This window comes from Delphinapterus leucas, chromosome 14 (genome assembly GCF_059928025.1).
Source record: "Delphinapterus leucas isolate spDelLeu-1000000601 "Yukka" chromosome 14, BTC_Dleu_Yukka2, whole genome shotgun sequence".
NCBI lineage: Eukaryota > Metazoa > Chordata > Mammalia > Artiodactyla > Monodontidae > Delphinapterus > Delphinapterus leucas.
In genome coordinates, this window is record NC_143142.1 from 9,385,045 (window position 1) to 9,405,127 (window position 20,083).

Sequence of the window (20,083 nt, forward strand, 5' to 3'; positions counted from 1 at the left end):
GCCAGGCGCCTCGGCCCGGCCCCGCCCTCAGACCCCGCCTTTCCTTCATCTGGCCCCGCCCCCGCAGTGAGGAGGCACCCGGTGGCCCCTGGCGCTAGGTGGGTGGGGCCAAGGTTGCCCCGCCCCTCCTGCCGTTCATTCCCTTCTTTAGGTTTAGCGCTACGAAATCGGGAGGGTGATCTGTGGGCGTGGCTTTACAAGGCCCCGCCTCTCCCCGGGCTGGCTTTTGAGACCCCAGGACCTGGTCAGTCGCAGAGGAGCAGGGCTGATGGGCGGGGCGATGGCTGGCCCTGCCCCTGGTCCTGTTTTCTCCCCGCCCCCTGCCAAGTCTGGTTCACGGGAGGACTGGGGCGGGGCCTGGTGTGGCCCCGCCCACCCCATGGCCCGCCCCCTGCCGGGCTCCGCTCGCACAGCCGGTTCCTCTTTACATAACGGCGCGGGGCGGCATGGGCTCGGGCCACCGCCTCCGCCCGGCCGCCCGCCCGGACTGTCGCGGCCCGCGGTGGAGACGGCGGCCTCAGCAAAGTTTCCCCGGTGGCGGCCCGGAGGCGCATCCTCCCGCAACTGTCAAGCGCTGGCGGCGGAAATGATGAGGCGCTGGCCATTTTCCGAGCCCGGGTTTCCTGCCTGAGCCCAGCTCGAGCGAGCCGCGAGCCAGGAGCCGGCGCGCGGGAGAGAACGCGCCCGGGGCGGGGGCCCTCCCGCCCCCTAGGGATTTCGGGGGGCCGGGGGCGCGCGACGCCATGGGCCGGCCGGGCCCGGACTCCCTCTCTTTCAGGTAAGCCCGCCTTTCCCAGCGCTCCCCTCCTCCGGGGCTGGGAGGGCTTTAATGGGGGAAGAGGAGGCCCCGTGTCCAGTTCTGCCCAGTGTCTGGTCACTCCCACAACAGCCTAAAATATTGTCCTGAAGCTAACTCAGATGGAGGTGTTCAGGGGTGACCGTTCCCCAGCTCCTGCGACACCCTGCCAGCCGACACTCCCAGCCACACACGTGTTGGGGATGTAATGGGGCAGTTGAGGCAGTGGGGGAGGCGCTGAGAGAGGGTATGGCTAATACTCCCAGTCCGCCTCTTAACGTAGCCCAGCCAGTCAACTTGCGCCTGGTGAGGAGGGGGGCGGGGGGGGGCGGCCGGCTTGGTACCTTGAAAGTGAAAGTAGTGAAACTGAGCCCATGATAATGGAAGAGTCCTCTTGGAGTGGGGCGCAGGCCCCTCCCCACTCTCCCAGGCCAGGCCGTGTGGCTAAGAGGGGAGCCCTCCCCCCATTCCAGAAGCCCCTCTCCCCATTCCCTGCATCAGGGAGGTGGGGTGGCCCAGGCACCCCCATGCTATAGAATCTGGGGATTCAAAAGGGTTAGGGCTCTCACAGCTCAGGTCTCTTTGGGCTGGTACCCTCCCACCCTGGACCTGGGGCTCCAGGGGAATCCTCCCACCAAAAAAATTGGGACACAGGTCATTGGCTTAATAGGTCAGCAGGGCTGGGAAGGTATTTCAGAGGCCCTTAATGCCTGGTGCAGAAATCCCCTCCCTTCCCTCATTCTGTTCCTGGGGGCTTTTGGGGCAATGGGGACTGCATTTGAGGAACTGCGGTGGGGGGGGGGGCTGCCTGCCATTCCACTTTTTTTCCTGAGTTTCCTCATTCTCCTGTTTCTCTTCCCCATTCCCGGGCCACAATGATGTAGATGAGGAGGTCACTGCCTGCAGCTGGGGGCTTCCAGGGAGGGGAATGGCCAGGCTGGACTGAGTGGGAGGAAGTGAAATTGGGCTACAGGCGGGGGGCTTCGGAACAGAGGGCCTGGCAAGGCCAAGTCTGAAGGGCCAAGGTCCAGCTTTGGGGGCAGGAGGGGCAGAGATCTGACCCGCACCCCCTGGCCTGGGAGATGAGCCTCCTCTGACACCCACCAACTGCCAGCCTCAGCTGGGGCAGCCGGCCCATCCCCATTTACAGTCCAACCCTGAGGCCCCTGTCAGGGCTGTGGGTGTATGGATCTCCGGGGTTGTGGGTGCGAGTTGTACCTGGGTTTCCCATCGCTGACCTGGCTGCCAGAGCGGAAACAGCCCTGGAGGCTCTCCGGGGCCTGCGGGGGCCAGAGACACAGCTCTAAAGTGGGGAGAGCCGGCTGAGGCCGCCTTGTCAGGCTGGGGTCAGCAGATGAGAGGCCAGGGCCTGTTTTGGGAAGTTGGAAGGGTTTTTAATACACGTTTTCTGAGCCTTTTCCCACAACCCCCCTCTGGGAGGGAAAAATCCTTCCGAGCCAAAGGGTGAACATTCCTAGAACTTGTGTGAGTCCCCGTGGGCCACAGAGGCAGCCAGCTGGGAAGGGGCTGGACTAAAGTATCAGCTTCTGGCGTCTGAGGACCTTCAGGGGCTCAGCAGCGGCAGAGGAGTGTCCTGGAAGCTTAGGTTCCATTCCCTCACTGCCTTTTTTCCTGCTGAGGGCATGGGCCAGTGATACTTGTGAACCTCAGTTTCCCCTATGTGAAATGGGGTAATAATAGGTTTGTGGTAGGGTATGTAATAAGCCTGGCATTGAAAGGGTTCAATTCCAGGTGGTGGTGGTGGTTTTCATCATTACCACAATTAGTGTTATTGTTACTGGCTGTGGAATGTTTGTTCATCAGCATCCCTTGAGCACCCCCTGCACGTGCAGCTCTGGGGTTTCCTGAGTGTTTGGGAGAAGAATTCTGGAGACCCAGGCAGGATGAGGTGATGGTGCTTCCTGGCTATATGGCCGTGCTTAACCACCCCAGCCTCAGTTTCTTCATCTGTCAAATGGGGTTGATAATAGTACCTACTTCTTTAGGGCCATTGGAACCACGAATGAGTGAATTTACAGTGTTTAGCGTGGCTTGGTCAGGAGGAGGAATAGTAATAAGGATGAGATTGTTATTATCTTTTTTGTTTTGGATGTTAGCTCTGCTCGTTTTCCTTCCAGATCCACCCGCCCCCACCCCCCCACCCCCCCATTCTTCTGAACCCTGGACTTGATCCTTCTCCAGTAAACAGAACTTTCTAATACAAATTAGATCCTGTAGAGCCACTCCAGATATGGCGGTAGCCTGGGCAAGCAGGTACTGGGTAGCCCTGCAGCAGTTCAGCCTGTGCGGACCCTTGGATATCTGGGTCCGGCGGTGCCACCTCCTGGATGGAGTCTCCCCGAGGGCAGAGGGGGCAGGGCTGGAGACACTTGGAGGGACCGCCCAGCTGCTAGTCCCAGCGCTGCCCACGCCGAGTGGGGGAGACGGCACATAAAGCATTCAGTGCTGGCCTTGGCACTCAATTAATAGATAGTGTTGTTATTATTATTAAAATGAGAGGTCTCTTCTGTTCAGTTCTCACTTCTCCCAGTAGCAGCGTGGGTTTTGGAGCCAAATCTGAGCTTTGCCAGCTTCTAGCTGTGAGGCCTTGGGCAAGTTACCTGAACTCTCTGGGGCGCACCTGCCCAGCGGGGGCCAAGAGTCCCAGCTTCTCCTGGGTATATGAGCCTGCATGTGAGTGCATACGTGAAGTGTATGAGTCTGGCACAGAGTAGGGACTCAAACTATGTTGGGTATAATTGCTATGGCCGTGTGACCTTGGGCTTGTCCCTTAACCTCTCTGAGCTATGGGTCTCCTCATCTATGAATGAGTGTACTAATAGGGTTTTGAGAAGAGGCATGCAGAGTGCCTGGCATGCAGTCAGTGCTCAATAAGAGCTACGCTGTTAATGCCCAAGAGGGGGGCTGCCACTTAATTGCCAGGTTTCCTGGGAAAATGGGCCCTAGGGGCTCCTGGGTGTTCAGCGTCTTTGGGCGGAGCAGGAAGCTGCTTCCATCTGGCAGACAGAGAAGCCTGCCCTGGAGAATCCAGAGGTGTAATACAAGTTACTTGTTCCCAGCCAGACCCTGTTCCCAGCTACCCGCCCTCCCTGAGGAAACTGAGGCGGGCAGGCTGCCCAGGGGAAGTGACTCAGCTGGGGTCACTCGCTGAGTCAGTCCTAATTGGACCCAGGAGCCCTGTGCCTCAGCTCCCTGGCTTCCGGGGCCTGAGGTCCCTCGGGGACTGGGCAGGTCCAAACCACAGTTGGACACCCACTTACTTGGGCCCCAAAGCCTGGACGACCAGCATTCTTCAGTTGGGGCTTCGGGGTCCCATTGGCCACCACTGGGCTGCTCAGCCCAGCATCCTTCCTCCCAGCAGGGGCAAGGGGCACTTCCCCAGGAGAGCAAGTCCTCCTGGCGTCCCCCGGCCCCGCCCCGCCCGGAAACCCGGCAGCTGCGCAGATGGCTGGAAGGTTTTTCCTCCCACGCCACCCTGTCAGGGGTCGGCTAGGGGGGCCGGGCTGCAGGCTTCCTCATGAACCAGGCCTGGAGCCCCTGGGGGCCTGCCCGGATGTGGGCCCCCATCCTGGCTGGCCAAGGGCAGCCTGCCACTGCCCCATGGGTCCCCAGGGAGGCCTGGGAGGGAGGAAGTCTGTGCCCTGCTCACCCGGGAGCTGACTCACAAGGGTGCCTGAGGGGGAGGCCTTGGCCTTGAGGGGCCGGGGAACTGGAAATGCAATTAGGGGAGTGGACACAAAGGAGGGCCTTCGGCATGGGATCTGTCCTTTGAGAGCTGGCACTCTGGTGTCATCTCGCAGGAGGAGAGGCCCCAAGAGGGTGATGAGTGTGGAGAGAGGATTGCAGGAGGGCTTGAGGGCACCCGTCCTGATATCCTGAGGAAGCAACACCGTCTGGGGGCATGGGGTGTGCAGAGCTGACGGAGAGGCTTCCCCTCTCTCCCCTCAACCCAGGGGCAGTTAAAGGAAGAAGTCACATGCTGGGATGGGGGTGGCTTAGAGAGTTCTGCCTGTTCTTCGGTGGCCCTGGCTTTCCCCACCTCCCAAAGGCTGTTGGCCAGGGTGTCAGGCTGAGGGTGGGGGCAGAGGAAGCCAGAGGATATTTCCTGTTCTGGCAGACTGTGCTGGTGTGATAAATGTCCCCAGGCACTAGGTGACCCCGGCGAGAGTGCATCACGGCCCCCTGGCTGCCTGATGGGCTAGAGCAGAACCCACTTCTCAGCTTCCCCAGGGCCCCAGAACCTTTGCTCTGTACTGCCTGTAGGCTTCTACACAGTCTGGCCAGCTCGAGTGGTGTGAAAGGGCAGTGGGCCTCCTGCCAGGCAGTGTGTGTTGGAATCCCCTCAACTCTCTGGGCCTCCTTGGATGGGGTGGGGGGGCGGGTCTGGGCTCCTGGAGAAGTTGGTGCTGTGGGTAGGAAAGGCAGAAATGCTTACAGCAGCCTGGAGTGAACTTGGAGGCCTCCCTGGAGGAGGTGTCTCCCTCGAAGGTATAAGACTTTCTGCCCAAACATCTGTGAGCTGTGGACCTGGGGGAGAATGGAGGCTCTGGACTGGCTCATTTTAACTTCATTTATCACAATTTAAAATATTCTCCCCAAGCCTTGGCAGGTGAAATTCCCACAGGTGGGTAAAGGCCTTCTCTGCACCTGGGCCTGATAATTAAACAGGAAATATTAGCTTCCCAAGATTACATTATTACCCAGGGTGATTGGATAGAGGAGAGGCTGATGAGCCTCGATCTCTGGGGTCCTGGGTTAGAGTGAGCCCCACAACCCAGAGCCAGGATTCCCAGCTCTTCAGAGCCTGAACTCTCCCCGGCTTGGTGTAGGATGTATATGCTTGAACAGGGGACACCAGGTACTGGCTAAGGCTTCAAAGCCCTCACCAGGTTGCCCTGAGCAGGGACTCTGTGGACACAGTTGTTCTAAACTTGGGGTCCTGAAAGGCAGACCCACCCCCGCCCTGACATGAGCCCCCAGGATGGGCACAGAGGTCGCCACCTCCGTCTCCACGTGTTTGCCATGGGGACTTGGCGGGGGGTTGCTGGGATGCGGTCTGATTTTCCTGCTCCACGTCACATCATCCTCATCCCTCGCCCTGATGTGGGATTTTGGGAAATCCTGGACTCCGACTCCCTTACCCAGCAGATCTCCCTGCCCCAAAAGCCCAGGATGAGAAGGTGGGAGGGACCCCCTGGATTTGCAGGCCCCTCTCTGTGGAAGGCTGTTCATCCCTGTGGCCGCCCAGGCTCCCAGATGCTCCTGTGGGGGGTTGGAGGGGATAGAAATGCCCCAAAGATCCCTCTACTCCCTATACCCTCTAGCTGAAGCCTGGGGGCTCCTGGGAACCCCCAGGTGATTAGTAGTTGCTTCCTACCAAGAGCTTTTAGGCCCTGTTCCCAGGGTTGGCGTGATCTGATCAATTGCTCTTCCTCTGTGTTTGGCGCATAGTAAACACTCAATAAATGCTTCCACCTGGGCCAAGGCCCAAGGAGGGGACCACCTTCCTGTGGCCTGGCTGCCTGCCCCAGCCAGGAAACCTCCCAGGCATGGCCCCCTCCCCGGCACAGGCCACAGCTGAGTGCTCTGGCTGGTGACTTCCTGCCTGGAGCTCCTGCCCGGAGCTGCCTGAGCAGTGCTTCACCCCTGAGAAGGCCTTGTGCTCGGGCTCCCATGACCCTCCCTGCCTGGCCCAGCCCATGAAGTCAGGCTCTGCCTGTGGCTTCTTGCAGCAGGCAGGTCTGACATTCTCTGTAGCAGGCGCTCCTCTCTTCTAACAATAATAGTAATGAAATAGCAACAGCCACCTGTTTCTTGAGCCCTGTGCCAAGCACCCCTCAGACATCAGTTCTTAGAATGCTCCCAGTGAATGCCAAGTACATTAGCCCACTTTACAGATGGGGACACTGAGGCTCAGAGAGGGAAGCCCTCTCTTCTGCATCACACAGCGAGGAAGTGGCAGAATTAGGATGTGAACCCAGATTTGGTTGGTAGCTCCACCGTAGAGAGGTCATCTGTTGTGGTGGGTTTCCCGGAGCCCCTCAGCCTTTTCTGTCAGTCCACAAAGGTCAGGAGCGTGATTCCAAGAGTACGACTGTCAAATAGCAGCCTGCCTCAACCCTAGGAGTTCATTAATTCATGCAACTAATATTTCTGGAGCACCAGCTCTGACCAGGCCCTGTGGAGTGTGCAGGAGTGTGATGGCCCTCGGCCTGCTGGGGGCAGACCCCCGGGCTGAGGGAGATGGACAGTAGGCAGTATTGCTCATGTATAGCTGGCGCTTCCAGCAGAGCAAGCGGGTTCTAATTGCAGCTCTGCCCCTCGAGGGCCCCGTGACCCTGGGCAAGCCATTCCTCCCGCACCGTGGCTTTCTCATCCATAGAATGGGCATAATGCTAGGATTGCCCACTCTGGTGGGGAATAAATAAGTGAATAAATGCAAAGTGTTTAGCACAGAGCAGGGCACGTAGAAAGCGTGAAATAGTGTCATTTATTGATGTTTTAAAATTTTCACCCTGTGGCTATTTTCCAACCACCTGGTGGGTTTATGACCTGGACGGAGGAGCTGAGGCCTCCTGACTCCAGCAGGAGCTGAATGAGACCTCTATATCCCCTCCTCTGGATAAACATTCACTGGGCAGTGCGTCTTCCTTGTGTGCATTTGGGCATTGATCAAGTGTTTTGGGGGGCCTTGTGTGTGGGGTTTCCATTAATCGCTAGCTGTGGGACCTCTGTGCTTCAGTTTCTCCACCTGTAAAATGGGAGCAATTATTGGCCCTACCTCCTAGTACTGTTGTGAAGCTTGGGAGAGTTGATGTTTTGCAAAAGCAGTTAGAAAAACGCCTGAGGTATAGCATGTGCTGAGTACGCACCACTCTTCTTATGGAGAATTGGAAGAGGGGGCCTGGTGAGGAGGGCTGCCAGCCACTGCCTGGGCAGTGAGGGAGCTTGGAGCAGGCACAGCTGTTCTGAGAAGGCTCTTACCAGGGTTTGGTCCTGCAGCTGGGCTTCAGGACTCTGATGTACATGGGTGGACAGGGTCAGGTGTTCCACGCAAACGGATAGGCCTGGGTGCCCAGGAGGTGGGTTGGCCCAGCGAGAGGTGGTCACTGGTGGGTGCTGGCCACCACACATCTGCCAGAGGAGCCAGAGGTTGCAAATCTAGCCGACCTCTTGCATTCCTACATTCATTCATTCAGCAGGCATTTATGGGGCTCCTGCTGCATGCTAGGAACTGGGGATGGAGCTGGGAGTGGCTCCTGGCACGTGGAGCTCAGTGTCTGGTGGGGAGATACTCACTAATTAAACAATCATTGCTATTGAATGAGAGCACGTGACCAGTGTGCTGAAAGACAAGTTCAGGACTCAGTCGCCAGTGAGCTCAGGGGAGGCTTCTCTTGAGTGAGATTGGAAGCAGACTGGGAGCAGGCAGGGCAAAGGGACACCTGAGGCAGTTGTCCAGAGGCAGCTGGTGCGAGGGCACGTCACACGGGGTCTCGTGGATGGGACAGGAGCTTGGGTCTGGCATCTGGTTTCCCCAACCTGTGAGGACAGTGCTGGCCTCACCTGTGTCAAGGCGTGGGGTGGCCGAGGGCTTAACCGAGGACAGGTCGCCCACACATGCAGGTAAAACCCTCCTCTTCACCAACAGGTGTGGATTTCTTGGCAGAGCGTGGTGGCCAAGGGCACACGTGGCCCCTCTCCCTTCCCTTCTGCCCACTGTGTACAAAGTGCCTACGGTGTATAGGTGCCAAGGACCCTGTGATACGCAAAAAGTCAAATGTGTGCACAGCACCCTCCCGGCCGGTGCAGTGGCACCCACTCTGTGCCGTCTGGGCTGTCTTGCTGTGATCGGCTGCAGGGTCACCACCACGGCCTGGAGATGTGGAGTGGGGTGTGGCAGAAAGAACCCCAGTTTCTAGGTTCAGATCTTCACCTTGAGTCCCCTTTCAAGGACTCCTTGCAGCCATCTTAGGAGGTAGATACTGTGTTGCTCCCAATTTGACAGATGAAGAAACAGGGGTTCAGAGAGGTCCAGTCAGAGGCACACAGCCAACACTTGGGTGTGTGGGTGTGTGTATAATGTAGCAGCAGGAGAGCAGGAATTTCTTTCTGGTTCACTGCTGTTATCTCCAGGGCCTAGCACAGTGGCTGACACACAGTAGGCCCTCAGTAATATTTAGGTGGAGGTGTCTGTGTGTGAATGAGCAGCCATGACTGTGTGGTCCCCAGCAGGGGCCTGGGCCCAGCCAGGCTTAGCTGGAAGGACAGACAGTACTGATGGTAACTAGAGAGGTCCAGGGTTCAGCACCGTGGACAGCAGAGGGTAGGGGGCTTCTGCGTTTTGATTGTGTGGGAGCCCCAGTTGTGATGAGCAGGCAAGGGTCTGCCTGTCCTGACGTTCCCCCATCAGAATAGGAAGTACCTTTGCACTCCTTGTGAGTCTTGTTAATTTATCCCTTTTTATTTGTTGTTTTATATTTATTTATTTAAAAAATAAAGCTTATTTATTTTTGGCTGCGTTGGGTTTTGTTGCTGCGTGTGGGCTTTCTCTAGTTGCGGTGAGCGGGGGCTGCTCTTCGTTGTGATGCGCAGGCTTCTCATTGTGGTGGCTTCTCTTGTTGTAGAGCACAGGCTGTAGGCATGTGGGCTTTGGTAGTTGCGGCACACGGGCTCAGTAGTTGTGGCTCGCGGGCTCTAGAGCGCAGGCTCAGTAGTTGTGGCGCAGGGGCTTAGTTGCTCCAAGGCATGTGGGATCTTCCCGAACCAGGGCTCGAACCCGTGTCCCCTGCATTGGCAGGCAGATTCTTAACCACTGCACCAGCAGGAAAGCCCCTATATTTCTTTTTATTGACACTAATAATGCACTCTTATTGTAACATTCATCATAAGCCTTATTAGGCTTTTCCTAGGTTCTAAGGCCTTTACATTTATTAACTCAATGAATCCTCATAACACTTCTATGAGGTAGGTGCAATCATGGTCCGCATTTTACAGATGGGGAAAGCAAGGCAGAAAGAAATCACACACCCAAGGTGACACAACTAGTAAGCGGTTCATGCTGCGATTTGAGTCCAGGCTCCAGGCGCCATGTTCTTAGCCATATTTTCTAGAGACAAGTAGTAACAGTTTTCCTTGGTTACTTCCCCCCTTGCACCCCAGATTCTGGCTCCTCCCCACAGGTCACCACTGTTTCTGGATGGCGTTGCTCCAGCCACATGTTTCCTGCCCACCACTTAAATACATTTATGTACGCATAAGAATTGGTAGTTTTGCTTTGTGTGTTCACGTAAATGGGATCGCACGGTTGTATTGCTCTGTGGTTTGCTTTTTTCCCTTAATGCTGTGCCCTGGTGATTCCCCAAGGTAGCATAGATCTTCGTCCTCCTTCTCCACTGCTGAAGCATATTCCTGCCTGCAGATGTACCACAGTTTATTTCACCAGTCTCTGACTGATAGGGCTTTAGGTTGTATTTATTTTTTCCTGTTATAAATGTGGGGGCAGGAAACGCCTAGCAGGGGATTGTCTTGTACATGCCTCTCTGCGCATGGGGGCAACTATTTCTCTTGAATACTTAGAAGTGGAATTACTAGGTCTGAAAATGATCCTGCCAAATTGCCCTCCAAAAAGACTGTACCCCTAACAGTACTGGCAACACTGAAGGGAGTGCCTGTTTTGCTGCATCTTCACCAGCACTGGGTATTAACAGTAATTTTCGCTTTTTGACGTTGTGCCTGGTGACTAGGGTGTCTGGCGGTGGCTTTAAGTGGGTGTCGCTCACCCATCCGCTCCCTCCTCTCTCACTCACTCCCCACTGTGTCTTTCAGCCCGGCAGCTCTACCTTGGTCTCCACCATGAACGGGCCCACTTTGCAGTCCTCCTCGGCCTCCTCCGCATCCTCGGCGGCGACGGCCCCATCCCCGCGAGGCTGGAGCGAGTTCTGCGAGCTGCACGCGGTGTCCGCAGCCCGGGAGCTGGCCCGGCAGTACTGGCTTTTCGCCCGCGAGCACCCGCACCACGCGCCGCTGCGCGCCGAGCTCGTGTCGCTGCAGTTCACCGACCTCTTCCAGCTCTACTTCTGCCGCGAGGTGCGCGAGGGCCGGGCGCCCGGGCTGTCGGGCACCCGGGCTGCCGCCCCCGCGCGCGACTACCGTGAGACTGGCCGCGGGCCCCCGGCCAAGGCCGAGGCGTCCCCAGCCGAGCCGGGCCCCGCCGCCCCCGCCCCCGCCCCCGGCCTTCCCAAGGCCCGCAGCTCGGAGGAGCTGGCCCCACCGCGGCCGGCCTGCTCCCTCCAGCACCTGCGCCACAGTCTCCGCCACATCTTCCGCCACCGCTCGGCCGGGGAGCTGCCCGCGGCCCCCAGCGCGGCAGCGGGGGAGGCAGGCGAGGCCCCGGCCAGGCCCGGCCTGGCCAGGAAGCTCCTGCCCTGGAACCTGGCCCGGGAGCCGCCACCTGAGGCCCTCAAGGAGGCGACGCTGCGGTACAGCCTGGCCGACGAGGCCTCCATGGACAGCGGGGCGCGCTGGCAAAGGGGGCGGCTGGCGCTGCGGCGCGCGGGCCCCGACGGCGCGGACCGCCTGCTGGAGCTCTTCGACCCGCCCAAGGTAAGACCCCGCGCACGTGGTTACGGGGGTACGGGTGGTGACACTTTTCCAGCAGGCGGCCACAAAGTGCCCAGCGGAAAGCGCGCCTTCTTAAAAGTGAACTTTTTCCTCTGAGAATCATTTTCCGTTTACAGATAGTACAGAGTTCCCTTATACACTGCACCCAGCTTTGCCTCATGTTAACATGCTACAGTACCATGTACATCCATCTTATAATTAAGGGACAAACATTGGTACATTACTGTTAACTGAACTCCGAGGTTCCTTTGGATTCCACTAGTTTTCCCCTAATGTCCCTCTTCTGCTTCAGGACACCGTGTTAGATTTAGCTGTCATGTTTCCCTAGGCACCTCTTGGCTGTGACAGTTTCTCAGGCTTTTCTTGTTTCTGATGGCTTTGACAGTTTTGAGGAGCGCTGGTCAGGGATTTTGTAGAATGTCCAGGGACACCGTACATGGGCATCATGTGGGCTAGTGGCAGCCTGGTCCAAGGTCCTTGAAACCCCTGACCCAGATTGACCCTGAAAAACAGGAAGATTTCTCCTAGGGATTTCAAAACGTCGTGGAATTCCTTGGAGCCTCCCATGCTTTGTGGATGTCTTATTTTCTTTCAAGTTTAAATCTTTTTGTCTTTTTCCTTTGCGACCCACTTAATTCCGGCCGTGCAGTTGAGGCTGAATGTCACTGTGGTCTACACACCTGCCGGACTCCATCTTTGACCAGATGTGTCAAGTTGATGGGACCATGTGGTCTTCCTTTCTCTTCTCTTTGTGGTTCTGTTATGTCCTAGGGCCTTGGTCTAGAGAGTGAGCAAAGCAGATCCCAGCCCTGAGGGGTCACGGTCTGGGTGGAGAAGACCAAATGATTATTCATTCATTCAAAACATACTTGTTGAGCACCTACACTGTACCAGGCACACACTAGCTGCTGGGGGAGCTGGCGTCTTGGTGGGGCTATTGAAGGACTAAACCTACAGATGAACATGGAATCAAGTGTATTTTGTGCTCTGAAGGAAAGCAATGAGGCCTCTGGGAGGATAACTGAGGGGCCCTAATTTGGGGGTTGGGATGGGGTGTTGTCAAGGAACCCCCTTATGTGAAGTACCTTTCCTTTTAGACTTCATTGTGGGGTCCCATGCACATGCTGAGGCGTGTGAAGTGTGTCTGAAGCTCCACGAGTGTCCCTGTGTTAGTACACGCGGTGGCCCAGTGCCCCAGGGGCTCCCTCATGCCTCTTCCACGTCAACACTCCCCCCCTCCCACACATCGACTCCCACCCCCACGGATTGCATTTCTCTGTTTCAAACTTCATATAAATGGAATCGTATAGTATATTGGTTTTTGTGTCTGGCTCCTTTCACCCAGCATGTTCTAGAGATTTGTCCATGCTCTTGGGAGCATCAGAGTTTGTTTCCTTTTATCGCTGAGTAAATCCAGCCTGTTGTGTGAATGTACCACAGTTTATTTATCCATTCACCGGTTGATGGATATTTGGGTTGTTTCCACTTTGGTACTTTTGCAGATCATGCTGTAATGAAATTTGCTCTTAGGTCTTTGTATTGACATACGCTTCCATTTCCCTCCGGTAGATTCCTAGAAGTGCTAGGTCATATGGGAAGTGCAAGTTTAATTTTATATGAAACTTCTAAACATTTTCCAAAGTGGCAGCACAATTTTGCATCCCCATCAGCAGTGAATGAGTCTTTTTTCTTTCCAGCCCTTCTGGTGGATGTATACTGGTATCTCAAATCTTGGCTTTAATTTGCATTTCCCTTATGACTCATGAGGTTAAGTACCTTTTCATGTGTTTATTGGCCATTGGGATTGACTCTTTTTTCAAGTGTTTGCCATTTTTATTGAGTTGTCTGTCCGTTCCTTATTGATTTATAAAAGTTTTTATACCTGAATGTACTTCAGCACACTTGAATGCACTTTCTTTGTATCATACATATGACCTCCTGCTCTGTGGTTGTCTTTTTTACTCCTTTAATGGAATCTTTTCATGAACCTAAGTTCTTTTTTTTTTTTTTTTTTTTTTTGTGGTACGCGGGCCTCTCACTGTTGTGGCCTCTCCCGTTGCGGAGCAGAGGCTCCGGACACGCAGGCTCAGCGGCCATGGCTCACGGGCCCAGATGCTCCGTGGCATGTGGGATCCTCCCGGACAGGGGCACGAACCCGTGTCCCCTGCATCCGCAGGCGGACTTTCAACCACTGCGCCACCAGGGAAGCCCCCTAAGTTCTTTTTTAAAAATATTTATTTTATTTACTAGTTTATTTATTTATTTGGTTGCACCCGGTCTTAGTTGTGGCTCATGGGCTCCTTAGTTGCGGCTCGTGGGCTCCTTAGTTGCGGCATGCGAACTCTCAGTTGTGGCATGCATGCGGGATCTAGTTCCCTGACCAGGGATCGAACCCGGGCCCCCTGCATTGGGAGCGCAGAGTCTTAACCACTGCGCCACCAGGGAAGTCCCATTAACCTAAGTTCTTAACTTTAATGAAGTCCAGTTTATCGGTTGCTTTCCTGTATGGTTAGTGCTTTTTGTGTCCCATTTAAAGAATCTTTGCCTACCCAGGGTCATGAAGATCTTTCTTGTCTTTTTTTTTTTGTTGCCTGCGTTGGGTCTTTGTTGCTGCACGCAGGCTTTCTCTAGTTGCAGCAAGTGGGGGCTACTTTTTGTTGCGGGGCGCGGGCTTCTCATTGTGGTGGCTTCTCTTGTTGTGGAGCACGGGCTCTAGGTGTGCGGGCTTCATTAGTTGTGGCACGTGGGCTCAGTAGTTGTGGTGCACGGGCTTAGTTGCTCCGTGGCGTGTGGGATCTTCCCAGACCACGGCTTGAACCCATGTCCCCTACATCAGCAGGCAGATTCTTTTCTTCTTTTCTATTTTTGGCTGCATTGGGTCTTAGTAGCAGCATGCGGGATCTTCGTTGAGGCGTGTGGGATCTTTTGTTATGGCGCACGGGCTTCTCTCTAGTTGTGGCCTGAGGGCTCCAGGGCACGTGGGCTCAGTAGTTGTGGCACTTGGGCTTAGTTAGTTGCCCCGTGGCATGTGGGATCTTAGTTCCCCAGCCAGGGATTGAACCCGCATCCCCTGCATTGGAAGGCAGATTCTTCACCACTGGACCACCAGGGAAGTCCCGGCAGGCAGATTCTTAACCACTGCACCACCAGACACGTCCCTTGTCTTTTCTTCTAGAAGCTTTATTGTTTGGGCTGAGTCATATTGATGGGCCTTCACAAGATCCATCCTGAATTAGTTTTTGTGTATGGCGTGAGGTAGGGGTCACACTTCTTCCACTTCTGGCACTACATGCTGATGTGACTCTCTTTTTCCTATTGGATTGCATGCAATGCTACTTTCATCCTAAATCTAGTGTCTGTCTGTGTGCTTCTGGACCCTCCTTCTGTTCCACTGGCCTATGTGTCTATTCTTATGTTAACACCACACTCTCTTAATCACTAAAGTTTAACAGTGAGTCTTGCGGAGGTGACTTTTTTTTTTTGGCTGCACCACACAACTTATGCGATCTTAGTTCCCCAACCAGGGATTGAACCTGTGCCCTCAGCAGTGAAAGCACAGAGTCCTAACCACTGGACCACCAGGGAATTCCCACTGAGGTGGTGACTTCTGAACTGAGATCTTAATACTGAGATAAGAACCTCCGGGCAGCAGGAACAGCATAGGGAAAGGTGCTGAGATGGGAAGGCATTTTGTATGTTTTTTTAAAAAATGTATTTATTTTTATTTATTTATGTATTTATTTGTTTGCGCCGGGTCTTAGTTGTGGCAGGCAGCCTCCTTAGTTGCAGCTCACTGGTTCCTTAGTTGTGGCACGTGAACTCTTAGTTGCAGCATGCATGTGGGATTTAGTTCCCTGACCAGGGATTGAACTTGGGCCCCCTGCATTGGGAGCATGGAGTTTTAACCACTGCACCACCAGGGAGGTCCCCAGCATTTTGCATATTTTTAAGAAAGAAAAACAGAAGTGTGTTGGGAGCACAGATGGGGAAGATGGGGCGTGCGGGAGGATGTGCGGGTAGAGGGTCCCGTGAGGAGTCAGTATTTTATTCCAAGTGTAACACGAAGCCTTTGGAAAAACGCAAGTGCAGATAAAAACTTTACTCATTTTTAAAACGTCTCAAGGCTCCGACACCATGAAAGGCAAATATCGTCCCAGACACATGATCTTATCTGCATGATAAGGTGGGGTTCCCTATAAAACTTTAAAAACAACTGCTGCTGCTTAAAATAAACCATCTTGGAAAACCTAGTGTCAGGAGTCAGATGGACCCAGGTTCAAACAATGAATTAGCTTCTTTCTCAGCTCTGGGGCCTTAGGCAAGTGACATCACCTCTCTGGGCCTCAGTTTCCTCCTCTGTACAGTGGAGCTACTCAGAGTTCGCACCTTGTGTGGCTGTTGTGATAACTGGGAGGGCACATCTGCTGAGCGCCTGGCGCAGGGGAGGCTCACTGTTACTGGCCCGCCTTGTTATTTTGGTTGCCATGGTAGTGAAATGATTTGGGGGCTAAGGATGCAGATTTACTTCTAGTGCTGGTTTGGGCCCTCATTGCCCAGCTGGGATGCATGATCAAGGCTCCTGTTCTTTGGGAACCCTGAGGGTGGGGCCCTGGTCAGAGTCCTCAGGGCTCAGAAGTGGTGTCTGGCCTTGGAGAAACGGGACCCGGAGTGGTAGCTGGGTCCCTGAGGCTCGCCCCTCCCTCCAGGCCGCCTGGGCCTCTGCCATAGGCTTGGTGGTCGCTGTGTGACCTGGGGTGTCCCCCACCAAGTGAGCAGCCCTGGTGGGGCCTCTCCTGTCCCCTCCACAGAGTGCCTGGCCTGACAGAGCAGGCCCCAGCTCCGTCAGCTTCTGACAGCTTCCCTTTGTGCTTGGAACAGTCTGGGGCTCTTCCTGAATGTTTCCTGGAGTGACTTGGAGCCTCCAGTCTCTGGGCCAAGGATACCTAGACTAGAAGTCCTGAGTGTGCCTGCCTGGAGGGTAGCCTTGACCTCCAACCTCTGACCCTGGAGTTGTCTATGGGAGCAGCTTTAAACATAGGCAAAGGAAGGTTTGACAGCCAGGGCTTGAGCTCTGGGTTCATACCCGAGCTCTGTCACTTGAAAGGGTACTCAGCACCTGTTTGGAGAAGCCCTTGCTGCCCAGAGTGGGGAGAGGCTTGGAGGACGAGAACTGAGAGTGGGCAGCTGCCCAGGGATATCACTCGGGCCTCAGCCAAGCTAACGCCACCCAGAAGTCTGAGGCCAGGTGGCCAGCTGCTCATGGGTCAGCCTCACCTGGACTTGGGTCACAGCTCCGCCTCTGACCAGAACCTCTAACCTTGGGCCGGTCACTTCCCCACTTGGAGCCTCAGTCTAGTCATCTGTAAAGTAGGGGTGATAGCAGCAGCCAAGGGTCAAGGGTCACCGTGAGGGCTGTGGTGGGAGGGAGCTTGCCACGACAGGTGGAGTGTAAGCGGAGGCCACAGGCTGCTGCAGTGGGTGGCTGGAGGGCGGTTGGAGGAGACCTGTGTGACTAGTTCCCAAAGTCTGAAGTCTGGTTTCAGTGGCATCACTGCAGATGGACGGGAGGTGGGGCAACCCTTCCTTGTACTACGCGCTGGCCCTCGGGGGAAGCTAGGGATTGCCTCGGCTGGGGGGTGGTCATCAAAGGCCCCTTGGCAAGAGGTGACATCTGGGATGAGCACAGGTGCCGATCCTGGAAGATCTGGGTGAAGGAGTCCCAGGCTGAGGAAATGGCAAGTGCAAAGGCCCTGGAGTGAACACGAACCGGGAGACTTTGAGGAACAACCGGGTGGCCAGGGGCCGGAGTAGAAGGAGGAAGGAGGGATGAGGTTGGAAAGGTGATGGGGCTGGATTATTTGGGGCCTTATGGAGCATGGTGAGGATTTTAGGTTTTACACGAAGAGCAGTGGGAGCACTTGGAGGATTTAGGGCCAGAGGGGCTGGGACACCTATCCAGCAGCAGGAATGGGCTAGAGGAGCCCTCTGGGGCTGCTCTGGTCTTCTGGCTTTTGGGAGAGTGTGGCTTGAGTCTTCTCCTAGAAGACCCTCTGGTCCCCATGTCCGCTTGTCCTGTGGCACCTCCCTCTCCTTGGGCATCTCTGAGCCCAGGCTGGGACGGGGGAACAGTACGTTTACTACCTTAAGTAGGCACCTGCTGTGCGCCAGGCATTGCCCTAAACACTTGACTTCAAGTCCTTCCCATGAGGTCAAGCTTGTTGGCCCATTTGACAGATGAGAAAACCAAGGCTGGGAGAGGCAAAGAAACTCGCTCAGCATCATGCTGCTAAGGAGATCGGAGCCCCTGATCCAACAGGTCCCTGCTCCCGAGCCCCCAGCCACACTGTGAACGACCTCCCTCCAGCCACGGGGTGCAGAGTAGTAGCTTCCAGCCGGCCAGGCCTGAGACATACCATCCCACTCAGCAGTTAAAAACAAGAAAGTTGGGGCTTCCCTGGTGGTGCAGTGGTTGAGAGTCCGCCTGCCGATGCAGGGGACACGGGTTCGTGCCCCGGTCCGGGAAGATCCCACATGCCGCAGAGCGGCTGGGCCCGTGAGCCATGGCCGCTGAGGCTGCGCGTCCGGAGCCTGCGCGTCCGGAGCCTGTGCTCCGCAACGGGAGAGGGCACAACAGTGAGAGGCCCACATGCCGCAAAAAAAACAAAAAAACCCCAGAAAAGCAAGAAAGTTGGATTGGTTGCCAATAGTTAAAAACCATAAAATGGAAAGATTTCATATAAGAACCCAGTTTCTGGTTTCTCTTATAAATTGGTGGACTTGGCAGTGCTGGGCCAGGATCACTTGACGTGCATCCCAGCCTGGCCCCTGTGGAGGGAGAGCCTGACTGGGAGGTCAGGGGGTTGTCCCAGGGTCAGGGAGAGATCACAGGACCAGCCACCAGGCCCAGGGTGGCTGGCCTTAGGGCAGAGCTTTGCCGGGAGCTGGGGGTCCATTTTCAAATGGAGCACATCTGGGCTGGCCATGGCCTTGGGGCCAGCCCTTTGCTCTTTTGGGCCTCAGTTTCCCCACATGTCCAAGCCTGGTTTGGCTGAGATGGTCTCAAAGCCTTGCCAGCCCTACTGGGTCCAGGGGCTGAGCCTCAGCTTCTCTCATCTTTAAAGTGGGGGTAATGATGAAATTCTAGTAGCTGTTGTTGAAAAAATGCCTTTTTAGCCAGCATCTGTTTGGCACTTGTTACATACTAGGCACTTTACTGCCTTGGCTTCATTTAATCCTCACAGCAGTCCTGTGAGGGTGCTGTTGTGATTACCCCCATATCACAGATGGAGAAATTGAGTCTAAGAGAAGGTAGGTGACTTGCCCAAGGTCACATAGCTCTGAGCAGCTGAGATGGGGTTGGGACCCAGGTATTCGGGCTGCACCTGGTGCCTAGCAGGTCTCCAGAAGGATTTATTATCATGGGTAGTGGTGCTGGTGGTGTTTAGCCAGTGGCCCTACTTGGGAGTGGGGTGGGGGGGTGCGTCTGTTTTGAGTTCTCAGACCAGGAAAGGCTCCTTGTGGCCATCTTGTCTAGTGCCACCAAAGATGGGGACACTGAGGCCCAGAGGGGGCTGGCCAGTGCCCCTCTCACCCAGCATGTAAGACTTGGTGGACCCAGTGTGCTCTGCCCTTGGTCTCTGCTGCTCAGCCCAGAGAAGAGGTAGAGGAAGGAGGGGGGGGGGACTCACAGGGGATTCAGCCCACATCCGTGAGCTCCCCTCCTGCATCACAGGCCTCTAGTACCCCCAGGAAGAAGTGGTCTGGTTGGCAGTGGCTGGACCTGCTGGTCCTAGGGAGAGCCTGACCTAGGCTGACCTAGGCCGGGGGCCAGTTGGGCAATATGGTTCAGAGCTGTTCCCCCTCTGCTCCTTCTGAGCTGTCCTTGGACAAGTGACTGGGCCTCAGTTTCCTCATCTGTAAAATGGGGGGTGGTCCCAGTGCCTGCACGTGTAAGGGAGGCTGTGGATACAGTATATGCTGACTGGGTAGATGAGGGGCCTGGGTATGAGTGTGGCCGGGCAGCCTGTGGGCAGTAGGTGCTCCCGGCAGCCCGGCTGATGAAGGGGCTGAGTGTCCTGAGCACTGACCGTGGGCGAGGGCGGTGCCGAATTAGCCCCCTTAATGCTCCCCTGACTCTGCAAAGTAGGCATGGCCACTGTGCCTGCCTCACAGATGAGGACACTGAGGCTCTGAGACACAGAAGGAGACACTGCTGGACCCTGGGGGCCCGAGCCTGGAGCCCATGCCCCAAGTGTGGGAAAGAGGAAGCAGAAAGAAAGGGACGTCCGCCGGGGGGCCTGGCGGTTTCCTCTCAGAGGCAGGAGCGCGAGGAGGAAGAGGAGTGCTGGGCAGGAAGCGGCCGGGCGGGCGGGCGGGGCAGCCTCCTGGGGCCCGGACAGAGCTGGGCCTGAGTCCTGCCTCTGCCCCTTCTGAGCTGTATGACCTTGGGAAAGGCACTTCACCTTCTCTGTGCCTCATTTTCCTCAAGTAAAAAGAGCTGAGTGACGGCACCCACATCAGGGCAATGGTGAACTAGCTGCTGTCCGCGTGGTGCCGGGTACCGGGTGCCGGGAGCCGTGCCCGGCGCAGGTGATCTCAGCAAATCTTAGCTGCTGTGGGTTTTTTTTGTTTTTTTTGGCTGAG

At 55.7% G+C, this 20,083-nt stretch overlaps 1 protein-coding gene across 6 annotated transcripts in view; it reads left to right on the top strand.

Moving 5' to 3' along the window:
- The first annotated feature begins 441 nt into the window (after positions 1 to 441).
- SH2B3 (SH2B adaptor protein 3) overlaps positions 442 to 20,083 on the top strand; it is a 40,376-nt gene continuing 20,734 nt past the window's right edge. For all 6 annotated transcript variants that reach the window (XM_022597881.3, XM_022597876.2, XM_022597878.2 and 3 more), the window contains exons 1-2: positions 442 to 778; positions 10,646 to 11,422. In XM_022597881.3, coding sequence (XP_022453589.1) covers positions 10,673 to 11,422 — 750 coding nt within the window. In that variant the 5' untranslated portion in view covers positions 442 to 778; positions 10,646 to 10,672. The remainder of the gene's footprint in view (positions 779 to 10,645; positions 11,423 to 20,083) is intronic.